At 41.2% G+C, this 14,734-nt stretch overlaps 1 protein-coding gene across 3 annotated transcripts in view; it reads right to left on the bottom strand.

The window, feature by feature from the left end:
- Window positions 1-14,734, bottom strand: part of LOC123758447 (bridge-like lipid transfer protein family member 3B) — a 95,849-nt gene that overhangs the window by 10,605 nt on the left and 70,510 nt on the right. For 2 of the 3 annotated variants that reach the window (XM_045742880.2, XM_045742878.2), the window contains one exon: window positions 9,614-9,643. The exons of the other annotated variant lie outside the window; for it this stretch is intronic. In XM_045742880.2, coding sequence (XP_045598836.1) covers window positions 9,614-9,643 — 30 coding nt within the window. The remainder of the gene's footprint in view (window positions 1-9,613; window positions 9,644-14,734) is intronic. 3 annotated transcript variants of the gene reach the window in all.

The raw sequence follows: 14,734 nt of genomic DNA on the forward strand, positions 1-14,734 counted from the left end.
CTCGCGCGCTCACTCGCTCGCTCGCTCTCTCTCGCGCGCTCGCTCTCTCTCGCGCGCTCGCTCTCTCTCTCGCGCCTCGCTCGCTCTCTCTCTCTCGCGCCTCGCTCGCTCTCTCTCTCTCGCGCCTCGCTCGCTCTCTCTCTCTCGCGCCTCGCTCGCTCTCTCTCTCTCGCGCCTCGCTCGCTCTCTCTCTCTCGCGCCTCGCTCGCTCTCTCTCTCTCGCGCCTCGCTCGCTCTCTCTCTCTCGCGCCTCGCTCGCTCTCTCTCTCTCGCGCCTCGCTCGCTCTCTCTCGCGCGCTCGCTCTCTCGCGCTCTCTCTCTCTCTCTCTCGCGCGCTCGCTCTCTCGCGCTCGCTCTCTCGCGCTCTCTCTCTCTCTCTCTCGCGCTCGCTCTCTCGCGCTCGCTCTCTCGCGCTCTCTCTCTCTCTCTCTCTCGCGCTCGCTCTCTCGCGCTCGCTCTCTCGCGCTCTCTCTCTCTCTCTCTCTCGCGCTCGCTCTCTCGCGCTCTCTCTCTCTCTCTCTCTCTCTCTCTCGCGCCTCGCTCGCTCTCTCTCGCGCGCTCGCTCTCTCGCGCGCTCGCTCTCGCGCGCGCTCGCTCTCGCGCTCTCGCTCTCGCGCTCTCTCTCTCATTCCCATCATTTAGTGAACCCCAAAATAGAGATTCAGTCATATTTCACTTTCTTCCTTTTGTGTTTTCTTTGTTCAGCTTCCATTAGGCTTTCTGCAGTTTCATTTATTCTTATATTCTTAAATCAGCTTAGTTTTCATGCTTTACTTTATTTCACCATTCACCTCTCACCACCTTTTCCCTCACATTCCCTCATGCCTTATACTGACTCCCTATCCCATTCTTTACTATGTTACGATGTGCTTAGAATCCAGGACAGACCAAAAGTCATCATGACTTGATAAGGGTTCGAAACGGACTGAAACATCAACACTGCTTGAAGAGGGTCCATCGAGAGAGCATCCTGGGACCGGGGTGGGGGGGGGGGGGTGGATGGGGGGTGGATGGGGGGTGGATGGGGGGTGGATGGGGGGTGGATGGGGGGTGGATGGGGGGATGGGGGGGATGTGGGGGGATGGGGGGGATGGGGGGGATGTGGGGGGATGGGGGGGATGTGGGGGGATGGGGGGATGGGGACCTACAAGGGACTCCCCTCAGAAAATAAATTTATAATAAAAATCTTATTATGAAGTTGATATCCAAACAAACATCTGAACACGAAGAAAAGACGACATTTTGGTCCATCCTGGACCATTGTCAAGTTGTCCTATTATACATAGTACTGTACAAGTACACTTTTTCCCACACCATGCCAAGACATGTACAGGATATCCAAACCTTATGCTTTACCTTCAGTTTTTCATTTTCACGATACACAATGCACCTATACGCCCCAAACACTCGGGATGAAGGGAAAGCAGCTTGGTGCGGCCACATCCCATGATGCCTTATCCCTAACCAAGCAATTTATTGCACTACTTGCATTTCTTCTCTGCCAAACATTCCTATATATATAATCTCGTCAACAGTTTCCACTTTTTTTTCTAAACCGTATATTTAATATTACAGTTTCCTTCTCTATCCACTATCATAATTTCTTTGTTCCATTCACTTTGCTTACACAAACAACTGTCAACAAGATACAGGAACACTTTTATTGTATCTGATCGTAAAAAGTATTCCCAGGATGTCATACCCCATGTTACAAACAAGTCATGTTATAATGAGTACAGGGTGATCTGGTGAGTACAGGGTGCAAGGATTGAGGTGGTGGTAGCTATCTATGGCAGTAATAGTGATTACGGATATAGGTATTGGTGGTCAAAATACTGGTGACAATGGTGGTGGTGGTACTAGTTGTGGTTGCTAGTTGGAGAGAGAGAATTGTTAACTTAAAAAACAGGACACCATGGAGAGAGGGCATATATATCTATCAGTTTACATTATATTAATGGACTAAATACAGTACTGCATAACACATTCAAACAAAATAAGCATATATATACAACGAATAATGGTGATCATGCAATATAACTATGTTACACACACTCGTTCAAACAGAATGTGTTCCATCGCGATATCTGCTGCTTAAACGCTGCACTACGCCAAACAACAAATGCTGTTTTGAGAGTTGTTCCTGTTTTTTTTAACTAGGCTATATTTTAATGTTGTTTAATGTTTTCATTGATCTTTGTGTTTTGAAATTAAAATAGTTGAGTTTGGAAACATTTTGACATTAACTTTACCAGAACATTTATAAAAACAAGAAAGATATGTCCTTAACAAGTGCACTATGAAGTTTTTGCCAAAAACAGGTGCGCAGTGCAAGGGTTAATAATGTACACCGATTTAAGGTTTTCATAAAACATCTGGTAGGAATTGGGAGGGGGGGGGGGAACAAACTCATCAGGATAATGTACACATCAAAGAAATCTAAACGAATATGCTAAAATTCCTTACTATACACCTATGTGAATTCGTCACTAAAAATAATTATTAGTTAATGTTTGAAAATTAATTACAGTAATGTATAACCCAATTTTTGTAAGACATACAGACCGACAGTACTGTAAATTCACACTAAGGAAACAGCAAAAGAAAAAAAAAAAAAGAGGGAAAATTCACTATTGCAGTGGTAAACAGTTTGATCAAGCCAAGTGAGAAGGTGGTGGAGGCCAAAATCATCAGTAGTTTCAAAGCGTTATATGGCAAAGAGTACTGGGAAGACGGGACACCACGAACATAGCTCTCATCCTGCAACTACACTTAGGTAATTACTTAGTAGATATGGCACTGTTTATGCTTTTCCCCTCATACCCATCATGTGCTTTTTCCCCCCTTGTGTGTTACGTCTTGGTAAGTCTCTCCACTCCGAAAGGGTTTTTGGCCATTTGTTTGATTTAATTGTACTATGACTTGAGTAGGAAAGATGACTAGCAGCAGCCTTAGTCAGGCTGACATGGGTAAGTTGAAGAGAATATGCTAATTATTCTAGCATCTATGCTAACAATATGCTAAAAATAAACATATTCATTTGTTTGAATATGCTAACAAAGTATGCAAAGAGGGAACTTGTAATGAAACTTGAGAGGGGCCATCCTAATACAAGCTTGGTAAAGGAGTATGACATTTGTACCAGCACCATTTTTTATATTCCATAACGATAACACAAATGTTTATAAATCACTGCCTATGGGTAGTCTTGATGCTCGTAGGAAGGACAGGAAAATTTTAAAGACTAAAATATATGACAACACAGATGGTGCTGTATACCAGTGGTTTGCTCAGCAGTGCACTTCTGGTGTCGAGGAACGTAAATTAAGGTTGTGGCAGACAACCTTACACAAAATTTGCACAATACATCAGGCGTTAAGACGACCGATAACTATAGCTGGGTTACAGGATTTAAATGCTGGCATGTTATTAACTATTAAAAGGCTCAAATCTCTATCTGTGATTATGTCCCATGTTTGAATTGCCATACGAGATTATGTTTACATTTGTTTTGTGAGCACTTTTTTGTCATGTGCACCACACTGTAGCCGAGCCACTTTAGGGTTAATACTAGGAAGGTTTCAGATGCCGTCTTAAGTACAGATGGTCACGTATTAATCCATCCAAGATCAAATTAAGTGATGTCTTTGAGAATAGAGGATTCCACTTTTCTAGATTTATAATGAAGAGAAGATTGGTTTTACCTGGAGCACTGTGCCAAGAATGACATTAGCTAGTAATTTTGAGGAAAGGATGCCAAGAAGAGTAATGTGTAATCTTGGCCTTAATATGAGCAAATAAGATGGCAGCCATAGGGTAAAGTGTGTAATTGTAGGTAATGATGAAAAACCCTGGAGCATTACAAAATTTAAACCACAATTTTCCTTTAGTCTACAATTATAAAAATGCATGATATACACAATTATTTTCTTACCAATTTAATAGTAAATTTTACAAAATAAGGCTGGATGGACAGCCATACACAGGTTGTGTGAACAGCCATACACAGGTTGGATGGACAGCCATACACAGGCTGGATGGACAGCCATACACAGTTAGGTTGTGTGAACAGTCATACACAGGCTGGATGGACAGCCATACACAGTTAGGTTGTGTGAACAGTCATACACAGGCTGGATGGACAGCCATACACAGTTAGGTTGTGTGAACAGCCATACACAGGCTGGATGGACAGATAATGTTGCTATCAAGCCAAACAAGCAGACAGGACAGTAGAAAGACAGACTGGAAAAAGACTAACATCTACTAAAACAAGTGGACATGAGGGTCTGATGCAGAGAGCTGTGATATGCTCAGAGAGGCTGGTGAGAAAGTTGACCTGGAAAATGTATGGTTCATGTGTGTGTTACTAATGGTTCACCCTCTGGTATCACGACAGTCGAGGAGACTGCAGGTCTGTATTTCTGGCAGTGCAAAGAAGGATGATAACGACATGCTGGTTCACATTTAAATAGCGTTGATGGTTTAACTTAATGTGTTCACAAACTGATAATATGGATAGTGCTACTTACTATCCACATTTATGATGTCCCAAACTTGTCTCCAAGTTATGTAAAAAAAATTGAGACAAATTCTTATAGATCTATTTCTAGTCAGAACCCCAAATAATGGGTCAACTATAAGCTAGGAGTCCGTTGCTGGTCTCGGCCATAGCTCAATGTACCCATTCATAATTAAAGTTGCCGAGGTTAACACCAGCTTCATTAACCTGCTAAGTAGACATCTTTTTGTATGCACAGAAAGAACTATACAAAATTCTACTTCAAACTGAAAATATTTTTTATAATAATACATATATAGAGCATGCAAATTCCTTCTGAAGTAGAGTGACATTTCACTTAGCCACTCCAGAGTCACAAGGCATGGGGAGCATCACCCAGCAACAACACTAATTGGCCCTCACGTATGAGAAGAATTAAGGAGCAGGAATAGGAGCTAATGAAGTGCTGCTCAGAAAAGGGGACATCATTGGAATTATGGCTTTATTTATCAACAAGACCCCATTGGCAGCTGCCCTTATCCCTTCCTCTAACTATACTAAGCTACAGCAGTAAGAAAAATACAGCAAGGAGGAACTTACCTGAGGAGGTCGCAGAACGAAGAAACAGACTTGGGGCAAAGATGATAGAAAAGTTCAGCCAGTGGAAGGTAACCAGGAATGACACTTGTATAAAACTGCCTATTGAATCTAAATTGATTTGTTATTTTTTTCATTGATGTACAGTATTCCCAATTGGGATGATCATGACATTTTCTTACTTTCCATTACCTTAAACGGTGTTTACCTCCCTAGTTCATTATCAGATGGCATTTCCTGCAGGCAGTCCTTTACCCCTTCCACATTCTTGTACACTTCATGACTCATTCTTCGCTCTGCTCTCTTCCCAGTTTGAATATGTAATCAAATCACTATAATGTTGTAGCTCTTGGCTCCAAGTGGTAACTTTTATTCTCTTTTCTCAATACCTGCCTCAGTTTGGGTGAACAATAGACCCAGAATGGCTAGTGTGCCCATCCCTCTATCGGGGTCTCTTAGCACAGTTGGCTTCATTCTCGAATCTTAATTGGGGATCCCGGGTTCAATTCCTGGGCAGGACAGAAATGGTCCAGCATGTTTCTTTTCACCTAATGCCTCCATTCACCTAGCAGTAAATGGGTATTTGGGAGTTAGGCAACTGCTGTTGGGGGTTGCATCTTGGGGAAGGTCAGTAGACCCACCTTCAAGGGGGGAGGTGGGGACATAAAAGCCTAAATTATACATGGGCTTCCTGTCCCCAACAAAACAAATTAATGGCATTTAAGAAAATTCTTATCTGCAGTGTTTATTAACCTTACTCTCCACATTTCGTACCTGCTATGAGGAGTTCCTTGTATTAAAATCTCTTTCCCCGTTGATAAAACTCTTACAAGCATTAGTGCTTCAGTCTGTCCTCTTGAATAATACATTGCATTTTGACATAAATCCCCTAAGGCCAAAAACTAATGTACAGTACAAAAATCACAGCAGCTCACAAAATTGACAAGACGCCCCCCGTTTTTCTATTCTTGGGTCCTCGGGCAGGTTAGGTTTAGGCAATTTAGTACATCATCAATTTGAATGTTCGAGAGGACATTCTCGAACATTCTCGAACTATAGAAATAGATCTATAAGAATTTGTCTCAATTTTTCTTACATAACTTGGAGACAAGTTTGGCACACCATAAATGTGGATAGTAACAGACTAAGGACAGGTCCTAGCTTTCCTCGTCACAGTTGCTGCCTTATCCATGACCTTCGGGTAGTTTCAATTATTTTCGGTGCAGTCTTCAATGGCTCTTATTCGACTCGGTGGGGTTTGTAAACTATAAATATTTTATTGTGTTCTAATATTGCTATTCCAAGTATATAGTCATGTACAGTGATAGAAATGGGAAGGAGGGTACATAGGTGTACCTATTTCTCGATTTCCAGTGTTTTTTGTTCAATTTATGTACTAATGGAGATATTTATTAGCTATCCATTGTTAAGTTTCTTCTAATTAAAATTACTTGCTTATTTGTTGAAGGCATGGATGGACTCCACCTTGTGATTCCTCAGCATAAAACCTGGATACAGCCTTAGCATATACCACTATATATACTGTAGTTCCAAAAACCAAGGTACTGTATACCTAGTTCCCAAATTCCACTTTCATCACTGGTCATGTGTATTGTCATTTTCTCTCACGGATATACAGTATCCTCAAAGGTCCCAGTATGGTTGGTGTAACAGTGCCAATGAAGAATGAAGACCTTAAATGGGTCTAAACTTACCGAATACTCGGCCCATACTATTGATTTCCCTCCACAAGAAAATGCAGTGGTTTAGCGTAACCAAATTAGAACCTAGATTACCACCTAACCCACCAGAACTAATACTTATTGTTGACCAGACCACACACTAGAAGGTGAAGGGACAACGATGTTTCGGCCCGTCCTGGACCATTCTCAAGTTGATTGTCTACAGAATTGACTTGAGAATGGTCCAGGACGGACCGAAACTTCGTCGTCCCTTCACCTTCTAGTGTGTGGGCTGGTCAACATATTTCAGCCATGTTATTGTGACATCGTCTGCCTAATACGTATTAGTTACTTAAAGTGTCAATATTGCTCTGTTTATCATTTTCATAAATCAACGCAAATTTTATGGTGGTTACAATTATGTAAAAAATGTAGCACATTGAGTAAGAGGACAGGTTGAATACTAGTGGATTATCTTGCACAATTCCATTTACAATGTCAAATTTTAAAATTATATGCTGTTTTTGCTCTTTTGATGTACTGTATATGGATAATACAAAAGATTTCAATCTGTAGATTTGTCATTATAGATAACAGGGTATTTAACTCAATGCACATGCATGAATAGAAAGAAATGATGTTTCGATCCATCCTGTGTTTAGGATGGACTGAAACATCATACTTTCCTTGCTTTATATAACATGGTCGGGTTACTAACTTTCAGTTATGCTATTGTTATTTTGTCTCTGCAGCACTGTATTACTGTATTCATAGTTGTAATTAGTGACATACAAGACACATGAATTAGGGAGCACCGTAGCAGGCCGGTTCACCCATCCTAAGTGGGTCTTGTTATACTTGGCAGATCCCATTATATTAGACAGGTGCCATTATATTAAGTGGGTCCCATTATACTGGGTGGGTCCTGTTATACCAGGCAGATATTCCAGTCAGAGCTCCATAATGTATACAGTGTATGGTGATCAGACAAACTGGTGGCTCTTACCTGCTCTCCTAAATCAAGGTGGTGAGAGTTTTATGCTAAAAATTATCAAGGTAGAAAACATGTGATAGAACTATCAATAATATGCATAGGATGAGTATGAGTGATTTGTGATAGAATTACTGGTATATGCCTAGGGTGAGTATGAATGACGAACGTGTGAAAGAGCTGCCGGTATATGCGTAGAATGAGTGACAAGAATGTTTGAAAGAACTACCATTAATATGATAGGATGAGTATGAGTGATGTGTGATGTAATAGAGCTACTGGTGTATGTGAAGGATGAGTATGAGTGACAAACGTGTGATAGAACTACTGGAACAAAGCGCAAAATGAAAGAGACAGGAATGTGTGATGGCAAGCATTACAGCATGAATATTTGGTATGTCTTACAACACCAATCTGTTACACTCAACAGTCAAAGTTACGCATGATACAACTATAACTTGAATCAGTCAAGGAGTAAAACTTAAAAGCCTGTGAGAAAAATGATTTAATTATGATTTAAACAATGGGTATACAATATCTAATGATTCTATAGTTTATGAAAAACTATGCTGATAAAAGCAAATATATTTTATTTCAACTATCATCTATTTCCTATATCTAAGAAAAAATTTTTCATGCAGTTCCCCAAACATTTCACAGAACAGAAATTTTTTGGTTTTGTTTAGACTCCATTCACTGATGTAGCAGATGAGAGGCTGAGCTGTAGTTTGTGTACAATAACCGGCGATGAGAAAATAGTGAAGCCATACAATGGGATCAAACCCGCATCCCTGACCACCTCGGGCGCTCACACTTCTGACTCAATCACGGTGGACTAACAGTATCTCCTCGACCAGAAGTACTGGAAGAATTTGGCAATTCGCATTCCAGTAACCCAAACCTCTGAGTAACCAGCATTTGAATTTTTGTTTACGCATTTTTGACCTTTTAATCTGAATAGGAATTCGGGTTGGTAGGCCCGACATCTCGACTCTAATAGAAATTTGGGTTACTGTGGATTCTGCCAAATGAGAATTTTAACTGTTTAATTTTTCAACAGTTCTGGCAAAAAGAGCCAGTTAACTTTAATGTCTGGCCAACTCAAATGTGGGTAGGCTCTATAGACAATACAGTACTACCTGACTTACTCTGACGTGTGCATACATGCCTTGAAGTCCAGCGATACAGATTTGATCATCATCTGGCTTCAATATCTTCTCAAATATATCACATTCTTGTGATTTCATTGGGAATATCTAGCAGTCTTTATGTAATGTCTACATAAAGTTAATTTACAAGACAAGTGGAGTTGTAAGGATGTGACCAAGTGAATGAAGGTTAATAAAAAAGGCACTTATGCCTGTGTTATTGTCTATGTATCTCCAGGAAACACTACAATATCAATGAAATTTTAAGTTATGATTAAGAATTTAATCAGTCAAGTAACATTAAACTATAAACATATATTATAAATGAATGAAAATAGCAAGTGTAATGTTACTCAAAAGATGAAAACTGAAGTTCTTCAGTCAATAATGTACAAGAAGACATAATAAAGTTGATCAGTTATTAAATTTTTGTTTTAGTATTTTCAAATACTGTATAATGAGCAATTGAACTAAAAATGTCTACATATCAGCTGATACTGCATTCTTCCTCAGCCCACATGCACTTAAAAAGGTCCAAAGTTACTTAACAAAACATGCAGTTATAAGATAGCAAAATGGCACATCTCTAAAGCTAGTCAATGTTTACGATAGACAGTGGCTACACTTGCACACGCAACAAACACAGTCTAACATGCCAAGCAGCATAAGCAGTGGGTTAACACACGCGGTTTACCTTACGACCATCATTGCAACCTGGACGTTTCTGGTGGTTCCGTAGAACAAGAGGGGGGGAAATAGTAAGAGGCTGTCATTTTTAACTGTTTAGTTACAATTCCTACTTTTCATTTCCGACTTGGGCAATACACCGTTATTAGTCGTGTTTGTGATGCGTCAGTCAAACACAACGAACAACGTGTTGATCAAACCACACACTAGAAATTGAAGGGACGACGACGTTTTGATCGACGACACAATCGACTTGAGAATGGTCCAAGATGGACCGAAACGTCGTCGTCCCTTCACTTTCTAGTGTGTGGTCTGGTCAACATATTTCAGCCACGTTATTGTGACTCCTCGTCTGCACAACGAACAACGTGTTCACCCAAGGTCCAGGAAAGTATTAAAACCTTCAACTTGCAGGCAAATCCCTACATACCTGACACGGTGCAGCTAGACTTAATACTTGTAGGTTTACCAAACACTGCTTGGGGACAAATCACCCTTCCAAAGATTGCAATGACACACTGTTGCAAAGTTGCATCTCATCAGGCATGTGGGGACCAGCCCTAATCACGACTCTAAGACACAACCCACACATGATCTGCTCACATGGATGTCAGGCAAAACTGCGAGTAACATCCTTTTATAAGACAAAAGGTGACACCCTGTAATGCTCTGACACCAATGTTATATATACACATGCAACACTTGGTAATTAATAGAGCATAATAACAGCTGAAGAAGAAGAAGAATTATTGAAAAATGTAATCATAACAATTAGGCTCTACTCATGAATATCCAAAGAAAATGCATCATCATATGCAGCAAATATGTTAGCTGAAAACAACATTTATAAAATACTGAGAACACTAAATCCATTTAATTAATTAGTAATATTTCTTAGTCTATAGTTATCTACATAAATCATTGCTACACAATGAAATTAAGCAAAAAGTCTTTGGTTTAAAATAGGATATTCAATTTTGAAAAAAAAATTAAAAAAAATATACAATGATTCAACACTTTTGAAGAGTTCTTGAAATTTTATATGTAATATATACGTATATTTATCTTTTAGAAAGAAACACTATAAAATTTAGTGTATGTCTTTTATGATACCAAAGACAATATTTTCTCATTTTCACAATTAAGGAGTACAAGTTTTACCAAGAGTTGATGTAACACACCAGTCCTATGTGAGAGTTGCTGGTGCTACAATCAGCAAAGATTATCTACATTTAATGCATTTCTTGTATCAGAATCATCATCTTTAATAGCTCACTATGATCGACAAACCTCCAGGCAGCCCAATCTAAATATCTTTTAAAACTTTAGGGGTCTCGTAATACAGTTGGCTTCATTCTTGACTCAAAATCGAGGATCTTGGGTTTGATTCCCAGGCAAACAGAAATGGTTGGGCATGTTCCTGTTCATCTAGCAATAAATAGCTAGTTAGGCAACGGTCATGGGGTTGCCTCCTGGGAAGGGTCAGTAGTTTGACTTTCGGGGAACCTTGCTACAAGATTAAAGTGTACAGTGCGTGTGTAATTACTTAAGTGTAGTTACAGGATGAGAGCTACGCTCGTCTTCCCAGTACTCTTTGTCGTATAATGCTTTGAAACTACCGATGATTTTGGCCTCCACCACCTTTCTACTTGTTCCAACCGTCTACCACTCTATTTGCAAAAGGAAACTTTCTAATGTTTTTTTCGGAACCTCTGTTCCCTTAGCTCGAAACTGTGTCCTCGTGTTCGTGATGTTACTGGTTTCAGGAATTCCTCTTTGTCAATTTGGTCAATTCCTGTTAGTATTGGCTAAGCTCACTTATCTAAATTAAATGGGAAGCATCCTCTGCTGGATAAGCCAAACATTTGGACAAGAAAAATTCTTACAGGATGGGAGGGGGGGGGGGGGGGAAAAAGAGTCCAAAAATGATCATATTTGCAATTTTTTTGTACCACACCCACCATAATTCTTATTTACACACACACTACAATAAAAAAAACCAGTGTTGAATGTAAAAAAAAGTAATTTTCTTGGTGAGCCCCAGAGGCTCCCTGGAGGTTGGGGGGGGGTCCAAGTGGTTGGGGATTTTCCTTATCTGCTATTGACAGGAGTTAGGCACCCAGAAAGGTAGGTACAGTATAACAAAACAAGCTCCACATGGTAAGAAAATTACAACTAGAAACCAAAAACAGTGGTAGAACTCCCTCCAATCCCAAGGAAACAAGCAAATGTCACACTCCACTGCTGCACTCGTCTGTGCAGCCCTCCCCTCCCTGTGCTGGCTACCCAGCACTCAAGTTCAGAAGTTAAGCATCAAACAACATGAAAAACTGCCGACTGGAGGGAGGGAGGGTTACCAGGGAGCCTTTGGGGACTCGCCCAGAAAATGGCATTTCATTATATTCAATGCTGGTTTTTTGTGGGGAGCTTCTTGGCTCCCTGGAGCTACATAACCAAAGAGAAGGAAAAAGAGGGATTTACCCGGGAGGCAGCTGTCACATACTCCTCAAGGTAAAGTCGAGGCAACTGGCTGCAACCTGCGACTCAAAGCAACACAGGAACGCACAGGAGCAGGAACGTTAATCAAGTAGTCGGATGCCAGGACCCTGTTTGACCTTCAAAATCCTCACGCCCGAATATCAGCCCAAAGACATGTGCCAAACACGGCAACCAATGCAGCAAACTTTCTAATGTATGGGCACGAGGATAGACCACAGGTTGTCTATACTTAATAACCCTGTGGACGACCTGGGAGACCCGAACCCTGGAACAGGGAACGAGGAAAACCGGATCAACCTAAAGCGCATTCCCAGTCACCGAAGCTGAAGAGCGCAAATAATGACGGAGAGCAGCAACGGACACAACACAAGATGCACCCAAGCTGGCCTCAAGGGCGGGGTAAATGCCGAGCAGCAAAAACCCTTATGGAAATGGTTTCCTGAACACATCAGGGAGGGGAACCCTAACACGCAAGGGCAGTACTCACAGGGCACCCAGGGTAGAATGCCCCTAAGCACATACAGCCCCGGCACTGATGAGAACACCTGGCCACTACACATAACACTGCAGAGGTCACCACGAAGGCAAAAGCCCACCTATGGAAATCGAGGCCGGAGAAGACATCCACCCCGGACCACATTAACTAACAAACTGAAGTGCTGGGTAGCCTGTGCAAGGAGGATCGGGACTTCCCCCTTTCCCTTTAGCAGGGCTGTGCGGACAAGGGCATGGCAGTGGAGTGTGACGTTTGCTCGTTTCCTTTGAATTGGAGGGAGTTTTATCTCTCTTTTCGGTTTTTAGTTGTAATTTTCTTACCATATGGGGGGGGGGTTGTTGTTTTATTATGCCTACCTTTCTGGGAGCCTAACCCCAGTTGATGGCAGATAAGGAAAACACCCAACCACAGGGGAGTTTTCCAGGTCCACTGCTCCCTGCAACCTCTCTGAGGGGACCAGGTTCTGACTCGTGGTCCCCAGTAGGTCGAACTCCACAGACTAATGTCCCGGTCTAATATATCACACATTAGCCCGAGAGCTCCAGGAAGCTGAAGGGGCTCCACACACAAAATATAATTTAAAAGAGAAACTGCAGCTTATCTTGTTGTCTTGTATGATACTATAGATCTTGAAATGTGTATTTCTTGAAAATTTTCATAACCTAATCTCCAGTTATCTAATTTCTGTTCAGATATGGCAAAGTTTTACCAAAAAAATTATCAGAATTTGACTTTGACTCTGTGTCAGTCTGTGTTATCCAGCCAAATCTTTGGTTATCCGAATTTCTGTTAGGATGTGGCGAAGTTTTGCAGAAAATTATCTGAACCTGATTTTGGCCGTATAGCCAAAATATTCAGTGTTGAGGATGGCAGCCTTTTATGAGGTACCGTGTCAAAGGCTTTCTGACAGTCCAAGAAAATGCAGTCTACTCACCCTTCTCTTGCCTAATTTTTGTTGCTTGGTCATAGAATTCTATTAAACCTGTGAGGCACGATTTACCATCTCCGAACCCATGCTGGTGGTGTCTTGCAAAGCTATTTCCCTCCAGATACTCTATGAACCTTTTCCTCATGATCTTCTCCATCACCTTGCATGGTATACAAGTTTGGGAAACTGGCCTGTAGTTCAGTGCCTCTTGCCTGTCACCCTTTTTGTATATTGGGACTACATTAGCTGTCTTCCAGATTTCTAGTAGGTCTCTTGTTTCCAGTGACCTGTTATACACCATAGAGAGTGGCACACTTAGTGCCTCTGCACCTTCTTTAAGTATTTACCGTGGGATTCTGTCAGGCCCAACACCCTTTGTCAAATTCGGCTCCAACAGATTCCTTTTTGTCTCATCACTGGTGAGGTCAAATTCCTCTAAGGTTGCTTGGTTTACCTCTTCATTTAGTTCAGGGACTTCTCCTTGTTCTATTCTAAAGACCTCCTGGAATCTCTTGTCGAGTTCTTCACACACCTCCTTGTCATTCTCTGTGTATCTGTTCTCCCAATTTCTCAGTTTCATCACTTGTTCCTTCACTGCTGTTTTCCTTCTGATGTGGCTGTGGAACAGTTTTGGTTGGGTCTTAGCTTTACTCGAGATGTCATTTTCATACTATCTCTCTGCTTCTCTCCTCACTCTGAGGTACTCATTTCTGGCCCTCTGGTATCTCTCCCCGTTCTCTGGTGTTCTGTTATTCCTGTTGTTTCTCCATGTTGTTGTACTCTATTGCATCGCTACCTTACATTCCTGACTGAACCATGGATTCTTCTGTTGCTTTTCATTTTTCTGCTTTTGGGCTGGGATAAACCTATCCTTTGGGCAGAAAGTCCTTCAGTTCTGGAAGCCACTTAGTGGCATTTCTTTGCACCTTTTCCAGTTAGTTGATGTGCTTCTTAAGATACAGGCACCACACAACCGCTGCATATTCCAGCTTTGGTCTAACAAAAGTTGTGAACAATTTCTTGAGTATTTCGCCATCCATGTATTTAAACGCAATTCTGAAATTAGAAAGTGTAGTATAGGCTCCTCGCACAATGTTCTTTATGTGATCCTCAAGTGATAGTTTTCTATCTAGAACCCACCCCTAGGTCTCTTTCTTTATCAGAATTCTTTAAAGATTTCTCACATAATTTATATGTAGTGTGGG

The sequence above is a fragment of the Procambarus clarkii genome, chromosome 11, assembly GCF_040958095.1.
Source record: "Procambarus clarkii isolate CNS0578487 chromosome 11, FALCON_Pclarkii_2.0, whole genome shotgun sequence".
NCBI classification, from domain to species: Eukaryota; Metazoa; Arthropoda; class Malacostraca; order Decapoda; family Cambaridae; genus Procambarus; species Procambarus clarkii.